This window comes from Anolis carolinensis, chromosome 2, assembly GCF_035594765.1.
Source record: "Anolis carolinensis isolate JA03-04 chromosome 2, rAnoCar3.1.pri, whole genome shotgun sequence".
NCBI lineage: Eukaryota > Metazoa > Chordata > Lepidosauria > Squamata > Dactyloidae > Anolis > Anolis carolinensis.
Genome location: NC_085842.1, coordinates 2,002,979 through 2,024,228, shown reverse-complemented (window position 1 = coordinate 2,024,228; position 21,250 = coordinate 2,002,979). Strand labels below are relative to the sequence as shown.

The 21,250-nt window shown below is 44.0% G+C and overlaps 2 protein-coding genes across 5 annotated transcripts in view; both read left to right on the top strand.

Annotated features, from left to right (window-relative positions):
* LOC100562789 (zinc finger protein 227-like) overlaps positions 1-21,250 on the top strand; it is a 50,326-nt gene that overhangs the window by 19,071 nt on the left and 10,005 nt on the right. Inside the window, exon 3 of one of the 4 annotated variants that reach the window (XM_062972762.1) lies at positions 6,708-6,803. The exons of 2 other annotated variants lie outside the window; for them this stretch is intronic. In XM_062972762.1, the coding sequence (XP_062828832.1) occupies positions 6,708-6,711 (4 nt within the window). In that variant the 3' untranslated portion in view covers positions 6,712-6,803. Of the gene's footprint in view, positions 1-4,153; positions 4,248-6,707; positions 6,804-21,250 lie in introns of those variants that run through there. One more of the 4 variants, XM_062972759.1, reaches the window with a different exon arrangement.
* LOC107983632 (zinc finger protein 709-like) lies at positions 6,995-8,542 on the top strand. The gene has a single exon (XM_062972801.1). The coding sequence runs from the start codon at positions 7,001-7,003 to the stop codon at positions 8,393-8,395; it is 1,395 nt and encodes a 464-aa protein (XP_062828871.1). The 5' UTR covers positions 6,995-7,000; the 3' UTR covers positions 8,396-8,542.

The window sequence follows — 21,250 nt, the reverse complement described above, 5'->3', positions numbered from 1 at the left end:
TACATCAGCTTTAAAAAGCCAAAGTGATTATAGGCTGTACCAATGGGAGCATGATGTCTAGATCCGGGTAATTTTTAGTCGACTCTCTTCGACACTTTGATCAGACCTGCCCTGGAATAACCCTGTGTCCAGATCTGAGCAATTCAAGCAAGATTTTGAGGTGCTAGAATGTCTCCAGAGAAGGGCTCCAGGGAATGGCTGAGGGAGATGGACGTGTTCAGTTTGGAGGGGGAAAGGCCGAGGGGACAAGAGAGCCAATACTTGGAAGGATGTCACTTTGAGGAGAAAAGGGCAAGGTTTTCCTGCTCCTCGAGACTAAAATAAACAGCAACTGATTCACATTGCGGGAAAGAAGCTTCCACCTAAACATTGGGAATCATTTCCGGATGGTAAGAGCTGATCAGCCGTGGAAGCCTTGTCCCTTCTCAGGAGCCTCCCTTCCCAAGCCCTGGCCTTCCACCTCCTGGGGACTCCATGTCCCAGAATCCCTGACCTTGGACCAAGGCAGCTGGGAGTTCTGGGTGTTGGAAGTCCAAGAAATCTCAGAGGAATAGAGTTTGGGAATCCTTGCTCCAGAGAGTGGAGAGAATTGCTCTCTTGGACTACAACTCCCATAAACACTATAAAAAGACCTGGCATGGGGGTTGTAGGACCCTGGGAGTTGTAGTCCAAGACAAATATGTCTCCCAAGTCCTTGCAATTAAAGGCTTTCTTTCTCATGGTGTCGAATGTGTTTGTGTTCATCCATATAGAGAAGGGTTTAGAAAGAAACAAGGAGAATGTGCATTGAGTATCTGCCACGACTTTAATGTTTACTTGTCATTCTGATGGCAGTGGTTGATCAGGTATATATTAATCCAATGTCCACAATGTAATAAAGAATCCTATGTTATTATTAGTCCAAAGTTACTTCTTTGGACTGTATCTCCCATAATCCTTCCCCACAGGAAGACCTAAGGAGGCCAGATAAAGAGAGACCCTGGTTGTTTATAGATTTTGGGAATTTGGGTTGAACCTTGAACCCCACCAGTGACGGATCTGGACCAAACCTGGCTCACAGACCCAACCTGGCCAACTGGGAACACTGGTGGATTTAGGGGGTGACCGACCTTTATCTCCGGGAGTTATAGTTCCCCCGTATTCCGTGAGCCCTCTGAACCCCACCAGTGACGGATCTGGACCAAACCTGGCTCACAGACCCAACATGGCCAAGTGTGCATACAAGCGGAGTTTGGAGGCGATTGCCCTGGAAATCTGGGAGTTGTAGTTCACCCTGAGCAAACTGGACCAAACTTAGGATACTACCTAACTTCCCAAAACAAACAATGCCTCCTTCTAATAACCCGGCCACCACCCCAAGCTAGTAAATATATAAATACTAACATATAAATAGGTAGGTAGATAAATCAATGTGTGTGTTTGTGTGTAAGTGAACATGAGGGCATTTGGATGTGCCTGGTCACACGCTTTGTTTGCAAATGCGTTGTTTCCCTCAAAACTGTACTTTAGGGAGGCCAGCTGCCCTGGGAGTAAGACTTCTCTTCTCCTCTTCCTCCCTTCCTTCCGTCCGTCCGTCCTTTGTGACCTGCTTCCCAATCGGTGCTTCGGGCCCGATGCACATCGTGTGTTTTATTCCTGTGTGAAACTCACCTATGGAACATTCTCTCTAACATTAACAATTACTCTTTCTAATAATAAGAGCCAGAAGCGACCCCCGGTCCCCCAACACAAAGAGCCACAACATGGGACCCGTGACCCCTTGCAGGGCAGGCTAAGAAAGGCCTTTCCGCTTGGATTGAACCCAGTGCCTTTTATCTTCCTTATTCTGCATCAGGGGAGGGAGGGAAGGAAGGAAGGAAGGAAGGAAGGAAGGAAGGAAGGAAGGAAGGAAGGAAGGAAGGAAGGAAGGAAGGAAAGGGGCTCTTCTGGGGGAACAGCCTTGTGTTTGTCTCTCTCACAGATACGTACATACAGTAGAGTCTCACTTCTCCAAGCTAAACGGGCTGGCAGAAGCTTGAATAAGTGAATATCTTGGATAATAAGGACGGATTAAGGAAAAGCCTATTAAACATCAAATTAGGTTATGATTTTACAAATTAAGCACCAAAACATCATGTTAGACAACAAATTTGACAGAAAAAGTAGTTCAATATGCAGTAATGTTATGTTGTAATTACTGTATTTACGAATTTAGCACCAAAATATCACGATATATTGAAAACATTGACTACAAAAATGGCTTGGATTATCCAGAGGCTTGGATAAGCGAGGCTTGGATAAGTGAGACTCTACTATATATGCATACAATATAATGCGGTGCGAGAAATAAATATGGCATATGTGCAATTGACCATTGCAGTGGCCCAGTCTACAGCTTTGGATCATGTGATTTTAATGTTTATATGACGTGTTTTAATGCTATGTCCTCATATCTAAATGTTGTTTATATCTTATGTTTAATGGTCTTATTGATTTTAATGGATACTTACGTTTCTTTTTTTAGATTTTATGATTTTCTTTTATTGATTTATTATTTAGTTAAAGCATTGATATTGCACCCTTCTCATCACAAAGGGGACTCAGGGCAGAGCACAAGATATATACGGCAAACATTCAATACTGGGACATAAAATAACTAAAAATACACAAACACTAAAACCACATTATTTTGACTTTAAATCAATTGTTTAAAACCATTTCAGATCAGCCTTGTTGTCGTCTTACTTTATATGTATGTTAGGCATTGAATTTTTCCCATTATGTTGTAAACCGATTTGAGTCCCGTTCCCCCCCTCCCCCAAATCCCCTGGGTGAGAAAAGCGGTATATAAAAACAGTAAGTAAATAAATAAATAAATACAAACATATAGATACGGTAGGTAGATAGATAGATGTGTGTGTGAGTCAAGGAAAATCAAGGCACTTGGATGGTCACCCGCTATGTTTTGATATGTGCTAGTTTCCTTCAGAAGTGTGCTTTGGGGATGCCAGTTGCACTGGGAGTGTGTTGTTTGTGTCATTGGCACCTTGTGTTGTTTGTGTCATTGGCACCTCCCTTCCTCCCTCCCTCCCTTCTCCCCTTTCTTCCTTTTCTCCCTCAAGGCTAATATCCCCTCTACTCACCAATTGGCCAGGAAGAACCCTAAATTGGTCTCGCAGCTCTCTACTGTCTGATCAGGGCAATGGAGCATAGAATCCTAGAGTCGGAAGAGACCTCGTGGTCCACCCAGTCCAACCCCATTTTACCGAGAAGCAGGAAAATTGCATTCAAAGTACCCTGACAGATGGCCATCCAGCCTCTGCTTAAAAGCCCCAAAGGAGGAGCCTCTACTATTTGGCAGGTGGCCATATTTCTCTTTGCAGCAGTAAAAGGCCGCAAGTGCTTCATGAATAATCTGTAAGTGCTGAGAGTGTAACAAAGAGCAGCTGGTTATAGGGAGCACACCATGCCCCTATTAAAGCAGCCCCACAGGCTGCCAATGAATTTCCGGACCTGATTCAAGGTGCAGGTTATCACCTATGAAGCCCTTTACGCTTCGGGTCCAACCTGTCTTCGAGACCGTATCTCTTTATGAACCGGCATGGGCTTTAAGATCGACCGGAGAAGGAGGCCCTGCTCTTGGTCCCACCTCCATCTTAAGTGGGGACGAGAGAGAGGGCCTTCCTTCTCAGTGGTGGCCCCTTGGCTCTGGAGTGCCCTTTCAAGTGAGATCATGCTAGCCCCCCCCCCCCTCCCCAACCTTCCGCACACATTTAAAGACCTGGCTATTCTGACAAGCCTTTGTTCATGTTTAGACTCATATGTATTATAAGAGGACCTTTAGACTCTTTTGTTAGCACTTTACTATTCTGAGGTCAAATACTGCTGTTTTATCTACAGCAATAGCTGTATTTTATTGTTTTTACCGGGGGTACTGTGAATTTATGATGTTGTGTTGACTCTTTATTATCTATGTTTTATTTTGCACTTGTTGTATTTTGTGTCACACCTTGAGTGTTTTGTGAGCCGCCCCGAGTCCCCCTCAGAGATGGTGGCGGGATATAAATAAAGTTGTTGTTGTTGTTGTTACTATTATTACTACTGATCTGCTGAACTATGGTTGTTGCTGCTCTGCCCTTTTTGACTGCTTTGTCCTTTATGGAAATGGCTCCAGACTCAGAACCCGGACCCTTCCCCCGGCAGAGAAGGCTGTCCTGCGGAAGGAGGGAGGCTGCAGGGTGGGAGTGGCAGAAGAGGCTCCAGGCTGAAGTGGAAAAGAACCTGCAGGTGCAGAAAGGTGAGGCGGACTTGGGAGTTGAAAAAGCCACCCTCGGCTTATACTTGGGTGCTTTCCTGCCAGGACCCTCATCTCTCCGCATAGCAACCCAGCTCTCCTTCCTCTTCTGCTCTCTTGTGCAGTGCTCACCTTCCTCTCTTCCTTTCTCGACGCAGTGCACACCTTCCTCTCCTCTCTCAACACAGAGCGCACCTTCCTCTCCTCTCTTGATGCAGTGCGCACCTTCCTTTTCTCCTCTCGACGCAGTGCGCACCTTCCTCTCTCGGTGCAGTGTGTACCTTCCTCTCCTCCTTTCTCGATGCAGTGCGCACCTTCCTCTCCTCTCTTGACGCAGTGCGCACCTTCCTCTCCTCTCTCGGTGCAGTGTGTACCTTCCTCTCCTTTCTCGATGCAGTGCGCACCTTCCTCTCCTCTCTTGACGCAGTGTGCACCTTCCTCTCCTCTCTCGATGCAGTGCACACCTTCCTCCTCTCTTGACACAGTGTGCACTTTCCTCTCCTCTCGGCGCAGTGCACACCTTCCTCTCCTCTCTTGAAGCAGTGTGCACCTTCCTCTCCTCTCGGTGCAGTGTGTACCTTTCTCTCCTCCTTTCTCGACGCAGTGCGCACCTTCCTCTCCTCTCTCGATGCAGTGCGCACCTTCCTCTCCTCTCTCGACGTAGTGCGCACCTTCCTCTCCTCTCTCGGTGAAGTGTGTACCTTCCTCCTCTATTGGTGCAGTGTGTACCTTCCTCTCCTCTCGGTGCAGTGTGTACCTTTCTCTCCTTTCTCGACACAGTGCACACCTTCCTCTCCTCTCTCGATGCAGTGCGCATGTTCCTCTCCTCTCTCGACGTAGTGCGCACCTTCCTCTCCTCTCTGGGTGAAGTGTGTACCTTCCTCCTCTATTGGTGCAGTGTGTAGCTTCCTCTCCTCTCAATGCAGTGTGCACCTTCCTCTCCTCTCTCGGTGCAGTGTGTACCTTCCTCTCCTCCTTTCTCGATGCAGTGCGCACCTTCCTCTCCTCTCTTGACGCAGTGTGCACCTTCCTCTCCTCTCTCGGTGCAGTGTGTACCTTCCTCTCCTCCTTTCTCGACGCAATGTGCACCTTCCTCTCCTCTCTTGACGCAGTGCGCACCTTCCTGTCCTCTCTCGGTGCAGTGTGTACCTTCCTCTCCTCCTTTCTCGACGCAGTGTGCACCTTCCTCTCCTCTCTCGACGCAGTGCGCACCTTCCTGTCCTCTCTCGGTGCAGTGTGTACCTTCCTCTCCTCCTTTCTCGACGCAGTGTGCACCTTCCTCTCCTCTCTCGACGCAGTGCGCACCTTCCTGTCCTCTCTCGGTGCAGTGCGCACCTTCCTTTCCTCCTCTTGACGCAGTACGTACTTTCCTCTCCTCTCTTGGTGCAGTGTGTACCTTTCTCTCCTCCTTTCCCGACGCAATGCGCACCTTCCTCTCCTCTCTCGATGCAGTGCGCACGTTCCTCTCCTCTCTCGACGTAGTGCGCACCTTCCTCTCCTCTCTCGGTGAAGTGTGTACCTTCCTCTCCTCCTTTCTCGATGCAGTGCGCACCTTCCTCTCCTCTTTCGACACAGTGCGCACCTTCCTCCTCTATCGGTGCAGTGTGCACCTTCCTCTCCTCTCTTGACGCAGTGCGCACCTTCCTCCTCTCTCGATGCAGTGCGCACCTTCCTTTCCTCCTCTTGACGCAGTACGTACATTCCTCTCCTCTCTTGGTGCAGTGTGCACCTTCCTTTCCTCCTCTTGATACAGTGCTACATTCCTCTCCTCCTCGGTGCTTGTCTTTTCCACTTTTCCTTATTCCTTTACACACAGCATATCCCCCAAAATGTATACTGAAAATAAGCTATGGTGATTATTGGAAGCAAATTTACATCGAAGGAGGTTAGAATAATGATTTAATCAGAGCTGGGCAGTCTTAAATCTTAAATTCCAGTTGTATGTAAATATTCAAAAACATTTAACCTACTGATGCCTCAATAATATAATTTTATTGCTATCTACCCCACCTTTCTCTACCCTGAAGGGACTCATTATTAAGATACAACATGAAGATAAAATATTAATTAATTATATCAGTATTCAACAGGCTTTTAAACATTATTACAGTAATTTATATAAGGCTGAACACATATCTCTAGAAGACATTGAGAATAATTTAATTCAGTCTGTTATACCTGCAGCTTTGCTGCATTGCTGGAGTTTAATCGGTAGGGTTGTATTTTATTTTAGGCAGAGAATCTTTGGGCACTGTCCCCTTTGTACCTAAGGAAGGATTGTTCATTGTTGGGCAAGTGTTAAAATATTTGTCACCAGGCATTGGGCACCGTCCCTCTTCCCCTGGGTTTGTTACAGCACGAGTCTTGTGCTTCATGTTCCATGAGATCTTCTCTGTTCAACTCCTGAAGAGATTTTCCTTTCTTTCTCTGGCAGGTGACTTCTGAACAAGTTCTGCAAAGAACACAGCGTGAGAGCTTTGCCCGAGGAGTGCTCTAAGTCTAAAGTGACTTCAAGATACACAGCAATGACAACAAGAAAAAATAAGTAGTAGAAAAATATATTACAAGCTACAACCCTATGCAGTTAAGAGGAGGAAAGAAGATTGTGATGAAAAAAAAAGAGGCTTGGAAAGCGAGCAGAAGGCTACAGCAATACAAAGACTGTGCTGATCGGGAGGTTATATCTGTGAACCCCTGGCATAATATTTGAATTATAAATATAAAAGAATGGCAAGTCCTCTACCTCCCTATCCTAAATCACGCACAGGGGAGAAGTTGCATCAGTGTATGGAATGTGGGAAACAATTTGATTGGAAAAGTTCTCTTACTAGACATGAACGGACCCACACAGGGGAGAAGCCCTATAAATGCATGGAATGTGGAGGAAGCTTCAGTTGGAGTGGCAGTCTACGTTCCCATCAAAGGACCCACACAGGGGAGAAGCCACATAAATGCATGGAATGTGGAGAAAGCTTCAGTCACAGTGGCAGTCTACGTTCCCATCAAAGGACCCACACAGGGGAGAAGCCCTATAAATGCATGGAATGTGGAAAGAGCTTCAGTCAGAGTGGCCATCTACGTTCCCATCAAAGGACCCACACGGGGGAGAAACCACATAAATGCTTGGAATGTGGAGAAAGCTTCAGTCGCAGTGACAGCCTACGTTCCCATCAAAGGAAGCACACAGGGGAGAAGCCCTATAAATGCATGGAATGTGGAAAGAGCTTCAGTCAGAGTGGCCATCTACGTTCCCATGAAAGGACCCACACAGGGGAGAAGCCATATAAATGCATGGAATGTGGAGAAAGCTTCAGTTGGAGTGGCAGCCTACGTTCCCATCAAAGGAAGCACACAGGGGAGAAGCTCTATGAATGCATGGAATGTGGGAAGAGCTTCAGTCAGAGTGGCCATCTACGTTCCCATCAAAGGACCCACACGGGGGAGAAGCCATATAAATGCATGGAATGTGGAGAAAGCTTCAGTCACGGAAGTCTACGTTCCCATCAAAGGAAGCACACAGGGGAGAAGCCACATAAATGCATGGAATGTGGAAAAAGTTTCAGTGAGATTGGCAATCTGCGTTCCCATCAAAGGACCCACACAGGGGAGAAGCCACATAAATGCATGGAATGTGGACAAAGCTTCAGTCGGAGTGGACATCTACGTTCCCATGAAAGGACCCACACAGGGGAGAAGCCATATAAATGCATGGAATGTGGAGAAAGCTTCAGTTGGAGTGGCAGCCTACGTTCCCATCAAAGGAAGCACACAGAGGAGAAGCCATATAAATGCATGGAATGTGGAGAAAGCTTCAGTTGGAGTGACAGCCTACGTTCCCATCAAAGGAAGCACACAGGGGAGAAGCCCTATAAATGCATGGAATGTGGAGAAAGCTTCTGTCAGAGAAGCAGTCTATGTTCCCATAAAATGACCCACACGGGGGAGAAGCCCTATAAATGCATGGAATGTGGAGAAAGCTTCCGTCGGAGTGACAGTCTACGTTCCCATCAAAGGAAGCACACAGGAGAGAAGCCATATGAATGCATGGAATGTGGAAAGAGCTTCTGTTGGAGTGGCAGTCTACATTCCCATCAAAAGACTCACAGGGGAGATGCCATATAAATGCATAGAATTTGGAGAAGGCTTCAGTCAGAGTGACCATCTGCATTTCCATCAAAGGACCCACACAGGGGAGAAGCCATATAAATGTACCGAATGTGAAAAGAGCTTTAGAAAAAGTTCAGCATACAGTAGACATCACAGAACTCATGTACCTCTAGAGGAGATGGGCCTTTGAGTTTCCGAGTTCTCTCTAAAAAAGCACTGCAAGGAAAGAGGAAGGCCAGCACCTTGCTCTCTCTCCCCCAGAACTGCAGTTTGTGTGGCCTTGGCTGACGACTACTGGGAGCAGGTGTCACTCAGAGGGGCTCTTTTCTCAGGATTGCAGCAAGCTTCGAACTTCGGCCAAGAACTCGAACACTGTTTCCATCCAGCTAACTTGTAGAGTTTATCAACAGGTGTAGGTTTAAGGCATCCTGTGATGATTCTGCATGTTTCGTTCAGTGCTATGTCCACCTGCTTTGCATGGGCAGACTTGTGCCAGACAGGACAGGCGTACTCAGCTGTTGAGAAAGACAAGGCCAGGGCTGATGTTCTTATTAATTGTGGGTCTGCACCCCATGCGTTGCCAGTCATTTTCTGCAGGATGTTGTTGCGCGCAGCTACTTTGTGCTTGGTGTTCATGCAGTGTTTCCTATATGTTAGTGTTCGTTCTAAGGTGACACCAAGGTATTTAGGCCCAGTGGTTTCCAACTAGGGATCAGCTGACCAGGGACCACTCTCCAACATTAGTACCAAAAGGGTTACGAATCAGTTTTTGGTCAACTTTAGATTCGGTTTGGTTATTTGGGGTGATGATTAAGAAAATGGCATTGGATAGACCACATCAGCTCTAGTTCCTGATACAGAACACATGCCACCCAGTAGTCGCCATCTGCTCGCCCACAGAAAACCATATTCAATAAACCTCGGCACTATAAGAGGGTTTTGCGAGACTACTCGCTCTCATCGCAATGGTGTAGTAATGGTGAGGCCGTGGACCCTATTTAAGCTCTTCCGGACCATTGGTGGCCCACGGACCACAGGTTGGCAACCACTGTTTTAGCCGGACCAAAGACTTCAGTTTTCCTGTAAGTTAATATGGTCTTGGCTTATCTTGTGTTTGTTTAATAAACCTCAGAGTTTATACTAGGAGAGCCCTGGAACAAGAGACCATCACGCTTCATGTGCAATTATCATTGCTTACAGTGAATCATTTTTGGTATTTGGGACTGTTTAATCCCCACCTTTGGCAAAGGGTCCATTAGGATACACAACATATCTCCCTAACAGCAGGGAATGGAAGGCAAAGAATGATGACAACGACTGATGTACATTCATGAATCAGTTCAGATGGACACATTAACTAAATTGATGAAGTATAGAGTACAGAACAGTATTGAAAGGAGATAAACAGATAATCATATAGTGAGTGAGAGGTTTCTAGACTGTGGTGTGGGGTCCATTAATTTTGTTCTTATTGTGCAAAGTGTGTGTCCTTGTTCCCTTTATATTTGTTAAGTAGTCCTTTTTTTTAAAAGGTACCAAAATTATAATTTGTGTAAAAAAAAATTAAATGCCAAAATTGTAATTTGTGTAAAAAAAATTAAATGCCAAAATTGTAATTTGTGTAAACATGCTTTGATTTGTTTTTCTTTTTCTGTGTTTGAATAAAATGTTTTTTTTAAATAAAATGTGATAGAGCAGCTTTAAAAAGCCAATGTGATTCTAGGCTGTACCAATGGGAGCATGATGTCTAGATCCGGGTAAGTTTTAGTTGACTCTGTGTCCAGTTCTGAGCAGCTCAATTCAAGCAAGAGTTTGGGATGCTAGAATGTGTCCAGAGAAGGACTCTAGGGAATGGCTGAGGGAGATGAGTGTGTTTAGTTTGGAGGGGAAAAAGGCCGACGGGACAAGAGAGTCGATAATTGGAAGCATGTCCCATTGAGGAGAAAAGGGCAAGGAATAGCAAACACAGAGCTACAGCTGAATGTCTTGTTCTTTTCAAACAATTAAACATTCATCTTCTAAGTCTAAACGTTAGCAAGGTCATTGAAAAGTAGAGTCCAGCAGTCTCGAAAGTTTAGGACTCCCATGCTTAGGCTTCAGGACTAGTATTCAGGACTAAAGTTGGTTGTGGAACGCCCTCCCAAATGATGCCAGGGAGGCTCCCTCTCCTATCTTTCCGCAGGAAAGTTAAGACCTGGTTGTGGGACCAGGCTTTCAAGCAAGAGCAGCAGCATCAATCACTACCACACCTTTTAGAACTCAGTGACAGACCCAGTTTTTAGACTCCAAATGTGCCAGTTGTATATTTATATGTATACTAGCTGTGCCCGGCCACGCGTTGCTGTGGTGAAGTCTGGTGGTCTGGGAAATAAAGTATTGAGGAATTGGTGGTAGTTAAGGTCAAGGGTAAAGGTTTTCTCCTGACGTTAAGTCCAGTCGTGTCTGACTCTGGGGGTTGGTGCTCATCTCCATTTCTAAGCCAAAGAGCCGGCGTTGTCCGTAGACTCTTCCAAGGTCATGTGGGCGGCATGACTGCATGGAGCGCCGTTACCTTCCCGCCGGAGCAGTACCTATTCATCTACTCTCATTTGCATGTTTTCGAACTTTAGGGTTGGCAGAAGCTGGGGCTAACAGTGGGGGCTCTCTCCGCTCCCCCAATTCAAACCTTTAACACGCTGCGCCATCAGGGGATATTATTTCCTAAAGGTTGTGAATATACAATATTTATGATTTTTTTTTGTCTGTTGGAGGCAAGTATGAATGCTGCAATTAGGGAAAATGATTAGGATGTAATGGCCTTGCAGCTTTAAAGCCTGGCTGTTTCCTCCCTGAGTGAATTTTTTGTTGGGAGGTGTTAGCTGGCCCTGATTGTTTCCTTTCTGGAATTCCCTTGTTTTCAGAGTGTTCTTCTTTATTTAGTGTTCTGATTTTAGAGATTGTATTGTTCTGTTCTATTATACCACTGTAATTTTTATATACTCAGATTTAATGTTTTTGAATAGTTGGAGCCAGATTGTATTCATTTTCACAGTTCACAGCAACACAATAATAATAATAATGATAGTAATAATAATGACTTTGGTAATACGCACTGCTTCACTCCCTTCTCAGCTTCTTTTCTGGAAGAATCGTATCTTGGGAGATGTTAGCTGGCCCTGATTGTTTCCTTTGTGGAATTTCCAATTTCCCTGCTTTCAGAGTGTTGTTCTTTATTTACTGTCCTGGTTTTAGAGATTACATTGTTCTGTATTATTCTATCACAGTAATTATTTCATATTACAGTAGAATCTCGCTTATCCAACATTCGCTTATCCAGTGTTCTGGATTATCCAACGCAGTCTGCCTTTTAGTAGTCAATGTTTTTGTAGTCAGTGTTTTAAATTCATTGTGATATTTTGGTGGTAAATTTGTAAACACAGTAATTACTACATAAACATTACTGCGCACGGAACTACTTTTTCTGTCAAATTTGTTGTATAATATGATGTTTTGGCGCTTAATTTGTATAACAATTACCGAATTTGATGTTTAATCGGTTTTTCCTGAATCCCTTCTTATTATCCAACATATTCACTTATCCTGTCAGCCTGTTTATGTTGGATAAGTGAGACTCTACTGTATATTGATAATCTTATATGATCTGCTTAGAACTGGATTATATGAAGCCCCTTCTTCACAGCTGTATAAAATGCACACTGAAGTGGATTATATGGCAGTGTGGAGTCAAGATAATCCAGTGCAAAGCAGATAATTATAAATGGGTTATATAGCTGTGTGGAAGGGCCTTGAGTCTACACTGCCATATAATTTATTTATTTATTACAATATTTATATCCCGCCCTTCTCACCCAACAGGGGACTCAGGGCGGCTTACAATAAAACACACATATAAAAACTATACAATACACTATAAATCAGTTTAAAAAATTAACTTACATAAAACATTCATAAAACGCATTATAAAATACAGATAGGCGTGCTCAAGTTTAAAAGACTGGGTCTGTCAATTGAGTTCCAGTATACATAATAGTAATTAATGCTGCTGATTCTTATTCGAAAGCCTTATTCGAAAAGCCTTATAATCCAGTGCAAATTAGATAATCTGTGGAAGAGGCCTAAGTGAGGCCTAAATCTGCCTGTCCCCTAACTGAACCCTGGCTGTCCCTTGGCTGAGCTGGTTGCTAGGAGACCAAGTGGGCAGAGATTAGCCCTCTTAACTGGCAGCAATTGGATAAAAACAATTATTGCTTTCCCTCTAATTAGGACTTTATTTTTCTTTTCTTTTTTGTTGTATCAACCTAGAGGCGTGGATGATGGGTTGTGTTGTCAAATTTCGAGGTTGGGGGGCCTGTAGTTTTGTTGTTTTGCCGGTGCCGATTCCATTACTCTTTTATATATATAAATTACTAGCTGTGCCCGGCCACGCGTTGCTGTGGCTTAGTCTGGTGGTGTTGGTCAGTCTGCATTAAGTTGTATTTATGCTGTGACCTCCATCCTTCTTTATACTCACATTAGTAGTAGTATTTGAAGTCCGTTACTGTAAAGATGTCACGATCATTGTGTTTTATTCATGATTGCTATGTTAGGGTTGACTGTTTAAGGTTATATATTTCAGCTATTCTTATACAGAAGCTGGGAGCCTCTAAGGCATGGCCAGGAAAAGGGGCGTGGCTTCACCTTGCTGGTGGAAGCCTTAGAATTCAAAATTTAGCAGTTGGAATTCGGCAGTTGGAGTTTGTCGGTTGAGCAGAGCAGTTGGTTCTGTTCAGTGAGAAAGGAGTGTGATCGAAAAAAAAAGAGATTGTGGGAGGAAGTTGAGCAGCTAGAGAGTTTTAGCGGAGAAGGGCTAAAATTAAAGTTGCTGAGCCTTTAGTAGGAATAACTAAAGAGCTGAGGCTATATCCCTAAGTCAAGGAGGACTAGGGTTAACCAGTTAAACTCCCCAATCCAAGTTTGATCGGGTACAGGTCAACTAAGTTTAAAGAAGGACAGTATTCCTAACTGAAAGAAGCAAGTAATATAAAGCTGATACCATACTAAGCTCAGTGAAACTATTGAGAAATCTTGCAACACTTACTGTACAGAAGTAACATCGTTCACCTCAAGATATAACATTCTTGCAACCATCAAGCTTTGTGCTATAAATAAACAAGTTACTGTTTCTTCAAATGTTGCTTATTATTTGAGCAAAGCATCTTTCAAAGGTGGTGGCAGCGACAACATTGAAAAGTGGAATACATAGAGGTAGAAGGTGAATCCTTCGCAATTTGGTGGCAGCGGTGGGATCCAAAAAGATTCCATCCCTGTCATCACACTTCTTTACATTTGGTGGCAGCGGTGGGATCCAAAAAGATTCCATCCCTGTCATCACACTTCTTTACAGTTACCTTCTTCAATTTTTGTGTTGATTGATAATTGCTTGAGATCCCTGTTGTCTTTGGTTTGTTGTTAATCGTGATGTCTGATTCTGCTGTGTGCGGTTTACATCTTATTGTGGTACAATAGTCTTTCGTTTCTTTTGCCTGTGTAGGTGTTTATTATTGTTGTTGTAGTGGTCATGAAGGCTGGATAAGTTAGATGCTACTGTATTGTTTTTTGGAGGCCCAGTGTAGCACTGACTGGCCTCTTAGCCTCAGTGCCTGGCTGCTTCTTGCCTGTGATGGTGTTCATTCTTATTGTTATTGTTGTCATTGTTATTATTGTAATTGTTTTTCTGGAGGCCAAGTGTGAATGTAGGGATTGGGGAGGTAGATGAGCACTGAATGGTCTTGTAGACTCAGTGCATGGCTGATTCTTGCCTGTGTCGGTGTTTATTATTAGTGGGTGAGTGGATGGATAGATGAGTGGATGGATAGATAGAGTGGGTGCTCTCCTTGTTTCCTTTATTCCTATGCTGTTCCCTTTCTCTGCTCCAATCCTGAGCTCACTGATAAGAACACACTGGTCAGAAAGGAGGGTAAATATAGCCGGATCAATGGTCTTTCTCTCTCTTTTGCTCTTGGCCTTCTGGGCAGAGAGGGAGGGCTCTTGTCCTTGGCATTCCTTCGCTTCCCTTCCCTCCCTCCTTCCTTCATTCTATCCGTCCCAGCCTTTCCTGCCTGCAGAGCCATGGAACTGGGTCAGTGGGTTGGATGGTGGGGAAAGGGAGAAGGAAGAGGCCTCTAATTGAAATGCATGGACTCCATGCCATGGGGTGCTGGGATTTGTAGTTTGCATCCAGTCTAACCCCTTTCTTTCTTTTTGTCATGGAGGAAGAACCCACCCAAACCTCTCAGACAGATGGTCATCTGGTTTAGTTGTGTTGTTATAGTCACGATGCATTGTTGTGAGTTTTATGGGTCCGGATTGTGGTTTTGTGGTGTGGTTGTGTTGTTACAACCAGGAGGCAAGGCTTTTGCATTGTGTTGTCAAGTTTTGTATTTCGGGGGGTTTAGTTGTGTGCCAAGTTTCGTATTTCTGGGGTGTTTAGTTGTGGTGTTATAGTCATGATGCATTGTTGTGAGTTTTGTGGGTCCGGATTGTGTTTTGTAGTGTGATTGTGTTGTTACAACCGGGAGGCAAGGCTTTTGCATTGTTTTGCCAAGTTTCGTATTTCAGGGGCGTTTAGTTGTGTTGTTATAGTCATGATGCGTTGTTGTGAATTTTGTGGGTCTGCATTGTGGTTTTGTGGTGTGATTGTGTTGTTACAACCGGGAGGGGCAAGGCTTTTGCATTGTTTTGTCAAATTTTGTATTTCTGGGGCATTTAATTGTGTTGTTATAGTCACGATGCGTCGTTGTGAGTTTTGTGGGTCCGGATTGTGGTTTTGTGGTGTGGTTGTGTTGTTACAACCGGGAGGGAAGGCTTTTGCGTTGGGTTGTCAAGTTTTGTATTTCTGGGGCGTTTAGTTGTGTGCCAAGTTTCGTATTTCTGGGGCGTTTAGTTGTGTTGTTATAGTCACGATGCATTGTTGTGAGTTTTATGGGTCCGGATTGTGATTTTGTTGTGTGGTTGTGTTGTTACAACCGGGAGGGAAGGCTTTTGTGTTGTGTCGCCAAGTTTCGTATTTCTGGGGCGTTTAGTTGTGTTGTTATAGTCACGATGCGTTGTTGTGAGTTTTGTGGGTCCAGTGTGGTTTTGTGGTGTGATTGTGTTGTTACAACCGGGAGGCAAGGCTTTTGCGTTGTGTTGCCAAGTTTTGTATTTCTAGGGCATTTAGTTGTGTTGTTATAGTCATGATGTGTTGTTGTGAGTTTTGTGGGTCCGGATTGTGGTTTTGTGGTGTGGTTGTGTTGTTACAACCGGGAGGGAAGGCTTTTGCGTTGGGTTGTCAAGTTTTGTATTTCTGGGGCATTTAGTTGTGTGCCAAGTTGCGTATTTCTGGGGCGTTTAGTTGTGTTGTTATAGTCACGATGCATTGTTGTGAGTTTTATGGGTCCGGATTGTGATTTTGTGGTGTGGTTGTGTTGTTACAACCGTGAGGGAAGCCTTTTGTGTTGTGTCGCCAAGTTTCGTATTTCCGGGGCGTTTAGTTGTGTTGTTATAGTCACGATGCGTTGTTGTGAGTTTTGTGGGTCTAGTGTGGTTTTGTGGTGTGATTGTGTTGTTACAACTGGGAGGCAAGGCTTTTGCATTGTGTTGCCAAGTTTTGTATTTCTGGGGCATTTAGTTGTGTTGTTATCGCATGATGCGTTGTTGTGAGTTTTGTGGGTCTGGATTGTGGTTTTGTGGTGTGGTTGTGTTGTTGTAACCTGGAGGCAAGCCTTTTGCATTGTGTTGCCAAATTTCGTATTTCTGGGATGTTTAGTTTTGTTGTTATAGTCACTGCGCAAACAACTTCATCATTTTATATATATAGATTATAGGTATATACAGTATATTATCTTATTAGCATAGCACAATATTAGTATTAGGAGAAAACCTTGACCCTTTACCTATTACAACATTATTATGTATTATTATAAGTATACTAGCTGTGCCCGGCCATGCGTTGCTGTGGCGAAGTCTGGTGGTCTGGGAAAGAAAGTCTTGAGGAATTGGTGGTAGTTAAGGTCAAGGGTAAATGTTTTCCCCTGACGTTAAGTCCAGTTGTGTCTGACTCTGGAGGTTGGTGCTCATCTCCATTTCTAAGCCGAAGAGCCGGCGTTGTCCGTAGACTCCTCCAAGGTCATGTGGGATGACTACATGGAGCGGCGTTACCTTCCCGCCGGAGCAGTACCTATTGATGCACTCACATTTGCATGTTTTTGAACTTCTGGGTTGGCATAAGCTGGGGCTAACAGTGGGGGCTCTCTCCGCTCCCCCAATTCAAACCTGTGGCCTTTCGGTCCAGAAGTTCAGCAGCTCAGCGCTTTAACACGCTGCGCTATCAGGGGATATTATTTCCTAAAGGTTGTGAATATACAATATTTCTGATTGGTTGTTTTTTTCTGTTGGAGGCAAGTATGAATGCTGCAATTAGGAAAATGATTAGGATGTAATGGCCTTGCAGCTTTAAAGCCTGGCTGTTTCATCCCTGAGTGAATTTTTTGTTGGGAGGTGTTAGCTGGCCCTGATTGTTTCCTTTCTGGAATTCCCTTGTTTTCAGAGTGGTGTTGTTTGCGATATTTTATGTGCTTCTACTGTCTGTGGCCCTGAGAAAACAGAGGATTTGCCAGACTTTGATGATGGGAATACTTTGTTGGGAGGTGTTAGCTGGCCCTGATTGTTTCCTGTGTGGAATTTCCCTGGTTATGTACTGTCCTGGTTTTAGAGATTATATTGTTCTGCATTATTCTATCCCAGTAATTATTTCATATTAAAGAAGAATCTCACTTATCCAACATTCACTTATACAATGTTCTGCCTGTCTGCGTCGGGCTCCGTTCAAGTGCCGGGAAGCCCCGCCCCTCTGTGGGCATCCTGCCCGCGGCTGCCATGTTAGCTCCGGGCGGAAGTCCACCGAGGAAGGGAGGCCTCTTCCTAGAGAGGCTGAGGACGAGTGGGGGCGGGTGAGCGCACTTCCGGAGGAGGAAGAGAGAGCGAGTGAGCGAGTGCGGGAGACCAAGGAAGAAGAGAGCGGAGGAGGGGTGAGTGTGGGGCTGTGTGGTCCCCGAGTTTGCCCCCCCTCCCTCCCTCCCCCTCCGGGCCGGGCCCTCCTCTCGGCCTTCCCCCTCCCCCTCCGCCTGGGCCCTGCCTGGGCCCACAGGCCTCCCTCCCTCCCGGCTGGGGACTCCCGCCTTGGCCTGCACTCACAGGCCTTCCTGCCTGCCTTCCTTCCTTCCCGGGCGGGGCTGGGCCTTCCTGCCTCTCCCGGGGCCTCTGCGGCCTGCTCTGCCCTCCGGGCCCATCGCGCATGCGCCTTCCCCCCTCAACCCCTGCTGTGGTGTTTAACTTGGAAGGTTTTTCATGAAAATCAACTGTGAATCTTTTGTGCTGTTCGTGTTTCATTCTCTTCTAATGTTTATATATGTGTATATTTTAAATTACATACGAATGCTTTTATGTCAAGCCACTTTGAGTCTCCTTTGGGAAGATACAGCAGGGAATAATAATAATAATAATAATACAGTAGAGTCTCACTTATCCAACATAAACGGGCCGACAGAACCTTGGATAAGCGAAAATCTTGGATAATATGGAGGGATTAAGAAAAAAAGCCTATGAAACATAAAATTACATTATGATTTTACAAATTAAGCACCAAAACATCATGTTTTACAAGAAATTGACAGAAAAAGCAGTTCAATACACAGTAATTTTATGTAGTAATTACTGTGTTTATGAATTTAGCACCAAAACATTGCAGCATTGACTTCAAAAACAATGACTGCTAAAAGGCAGACTGCCTTGAATACTACATTTCCCAGACTTGTGTTCACTTCCCATGTTAAAGCCTCAATTGGAGTGTGGACCAGGGACCCCTCTCTGGCTCTAATGGCCTAAGGAATGGCCGGGATTTGTGGGTTGGATCCGTTCACCCCGGAAGAGGGAAGGAGGGAGCTCAGAGGAACCCATGGATGAGCAGCACGTCTCAATATCAGCCTTTTCCCCATTTGGGGATTCAAGTTCTGTTCCTCCCCGTTTCCTGTCTCAAGAAACCCACTGAGGAGGAAGGCCTTGGAGGGGTCTTAGGTGTTATATTTCATGCTCTCCGTGTGGAATCTGCCAATATACTATCTGACGGAAATCCAGTTTGAGCCGGATAAATGTATATCATTTTTGAGGAGGTCCAATCCAGCAGCTAGAGCCGTGGTTCCCAACCTGTGGGCCACGAGACATGTGGGGAAAACTGCAACTGTGCATGTGCCAGGGGTGCGAGAGGAGAGGGAGAAAAGGAAGGAAGGAAGGAAGGAAGGAAGGAAGGAAGGAAGGAAGGAAGGAAGGAAGGAGACACCAGTGCGTTGCCCTCACCCATGCTTTCTTGGCTTCTCAGGCCAGGGCAGAGAAGACTCACCCAGCCACACACGCGAGGGAGCAAGAGAGAGAAGGGGAGTCCACCAAAGTAATGATTATTGTTGTTATTAGCTCCCATTGCCACACATCAGTTTTAATGGGAAAGCAGCCCTTTGTAAGAACCTGTTTAGTCCCCCGTAGTAGTAGTAGTAGTAGTAGTAGTAGTAGTAGTTATTGCCATTAGGGACAGTTTATTGGGTCTCGTGCTCCGCTTTTTGCATTTTTTTCAATCTCAGCCCCCTCCCCTTCTTTTTTTAAAAACGAGTGTTAACAAAATCCACGGATAATAACAGCCCAACAAAAAAAAGTTGTATTTCTTTTTTAAAAAAACAAAACAAAAAAACTTTATTTAATTTTGATACATAAACATAAAAACATTTGGGAAAGAGGAATTGAGTTAGGGAAAAAAGGGGAAGGGGAGGATAGGTAAAGTGGGGTCAAGGTTGGGGTAGGGATACGGGGTGGGTACTTCTAGGACAATCCCATTTGTTACTTATCATTTTACTTTTTGTTCTATATAAATTCTTAATATAACTCCACTTTCTTTTATCAATAAATTGTGTTAGTCTTCCGTATCTTCCGTATCGATTACCGGAGAGGGAAAATTCAATTTTCACATGTTCTTTCCAACTTCTTAGCTTTTTCTTTTTTTAGTTTATTTTTTTGAATTTTAGGTAGTTTTCTAATTGACTCCAATCGGTTTCTTTTCTCGGTCTTCCTTGCTGTTTGGCTATCAAAAAGGTCAACGTATCCATATTTTTTATTTCTAGTATCTTGACTATCGAAGGTGTGTTTTCTTGTTTCCAATATCTTGCGTATACAATTCTGGCCGCTGTTGACAAAAATGTTAGAATCTTCTCTTCATTAGAGGTGATTTGGAGATATTCAATAATTAGGTTTCTGGGAGTTTCTGAAACTTGGCACCTAATATTTGTTGGGTATTTTCATGTATTTTGTTCCAATATTCCTTGGCCAGTTTACAGTTCCACCATATGTGATAGAATGACCCTTCTTCCACTCCACATTGACAGCATTTTGTATTTGCTGTTTTGTTTATTTTTCCTAGTTTCTTAGGCGTAAAATGCCATCTATACAGCATTTTCATCCAGTTCTTCAAATTGTATGAATATGTATATTTTATTTTCCTGTTCCAGCATGCTTCCCACTCCTCTAAGAGGATTGGTCTTCCCACACATCTCGCCCATTTGGACATGCTGTTTTTAATTAGTTCTGTTTCAGTATTCCATTCCAATAAGACTTTATATATTTTTGTAATGGTTTTCCTGTCTGAAAAAAGTATCTTATCCCATAAATTGTCCTTATCCATAAATCCCAGGACTTTGTCTGTCTTAAAGTGTTCTCTTAGCTGGTGATACTATAACCATGTCAGGGTTTTATATATTGTTTTTATCTCTTGCAGTGATTTTAGTTCGTATTTTTTGCCAGATTTCTTTATTATCTTCTCGTAGCATGGCCATTCTTCCCATCCCAACAATCTTCTCTGCAAGGCTTCTAATGCATAAAGTTATATTATACATCCTTTTTCTATATTTGTCCCATGTTTTTATAAGGGATGATCTAAAAAAATTATTCCTGAAGTTTTTCTCCTTTGATGTTCTCTCTTTCCATAAATATGCATGCCACCCCATACACAGATCAAAACCTTCCAAATTTAGAATTTTCTTGTTTTTTAGTTGTATCCAATCTTTAATCCAAATTAAGTTGCAAGCCTCGTAGTAGGTCTTAAAATCCGGCAATGCAAAGCCTCCTCTCTTCCTATCATCTATTAAATTTTTCATTTTTATCCGTGGCCTTTTCCCCCTCCATATGAATTTGCTTAAGTCCTATTCCATTCTTGAAAGCATCTGTGTGGTCTTAAAATGGGAAGGGATTGGAACAGGAATAACATCTTTGGTAAAATATTCATTTTAATGGAAGAGATTCTGCCCCATAACAATAAATTCAGGTTTTTCCAGGTCTCTAATTCTTTTTTTACTTCTTTCCAGGCTCTTTCATAGTTGTTTTTTAATAGCTGGGAATAGTTTTCCTTAGTGTCTTTGTTTTTAGCCGGTTCCTGGTGTTATTTGGATTGCTGATTCAGAAAATTGCATTGGATAGACCACATCAGCTCTAGAGTATTAAATACGGCTTTCTGTGGGTGAGCAGATGGCAAACACTGGATGCCAAATGTTCTGTATCAGAAATTAGAGTCGATGTGGTCTATCCAATGCAGTTCTCTGAATCAGCACCCCAAAAAACCAAACTGAATCTAAAGTTGACCAAAAACTGATTCGTAATCCAGTTGGTACTAATGTTGGAGAGGGGTCCCTGGTCAAAAAAGGTCACGAACCACTGAGCTAGAGAATGGATTGCGCTTTTGACCACAAAAAGAACAATATATTTAGGAGCCTTGTTTTTGAAAAATTCTAGGCAACTCTACAGATTGCAGAGGTTTCA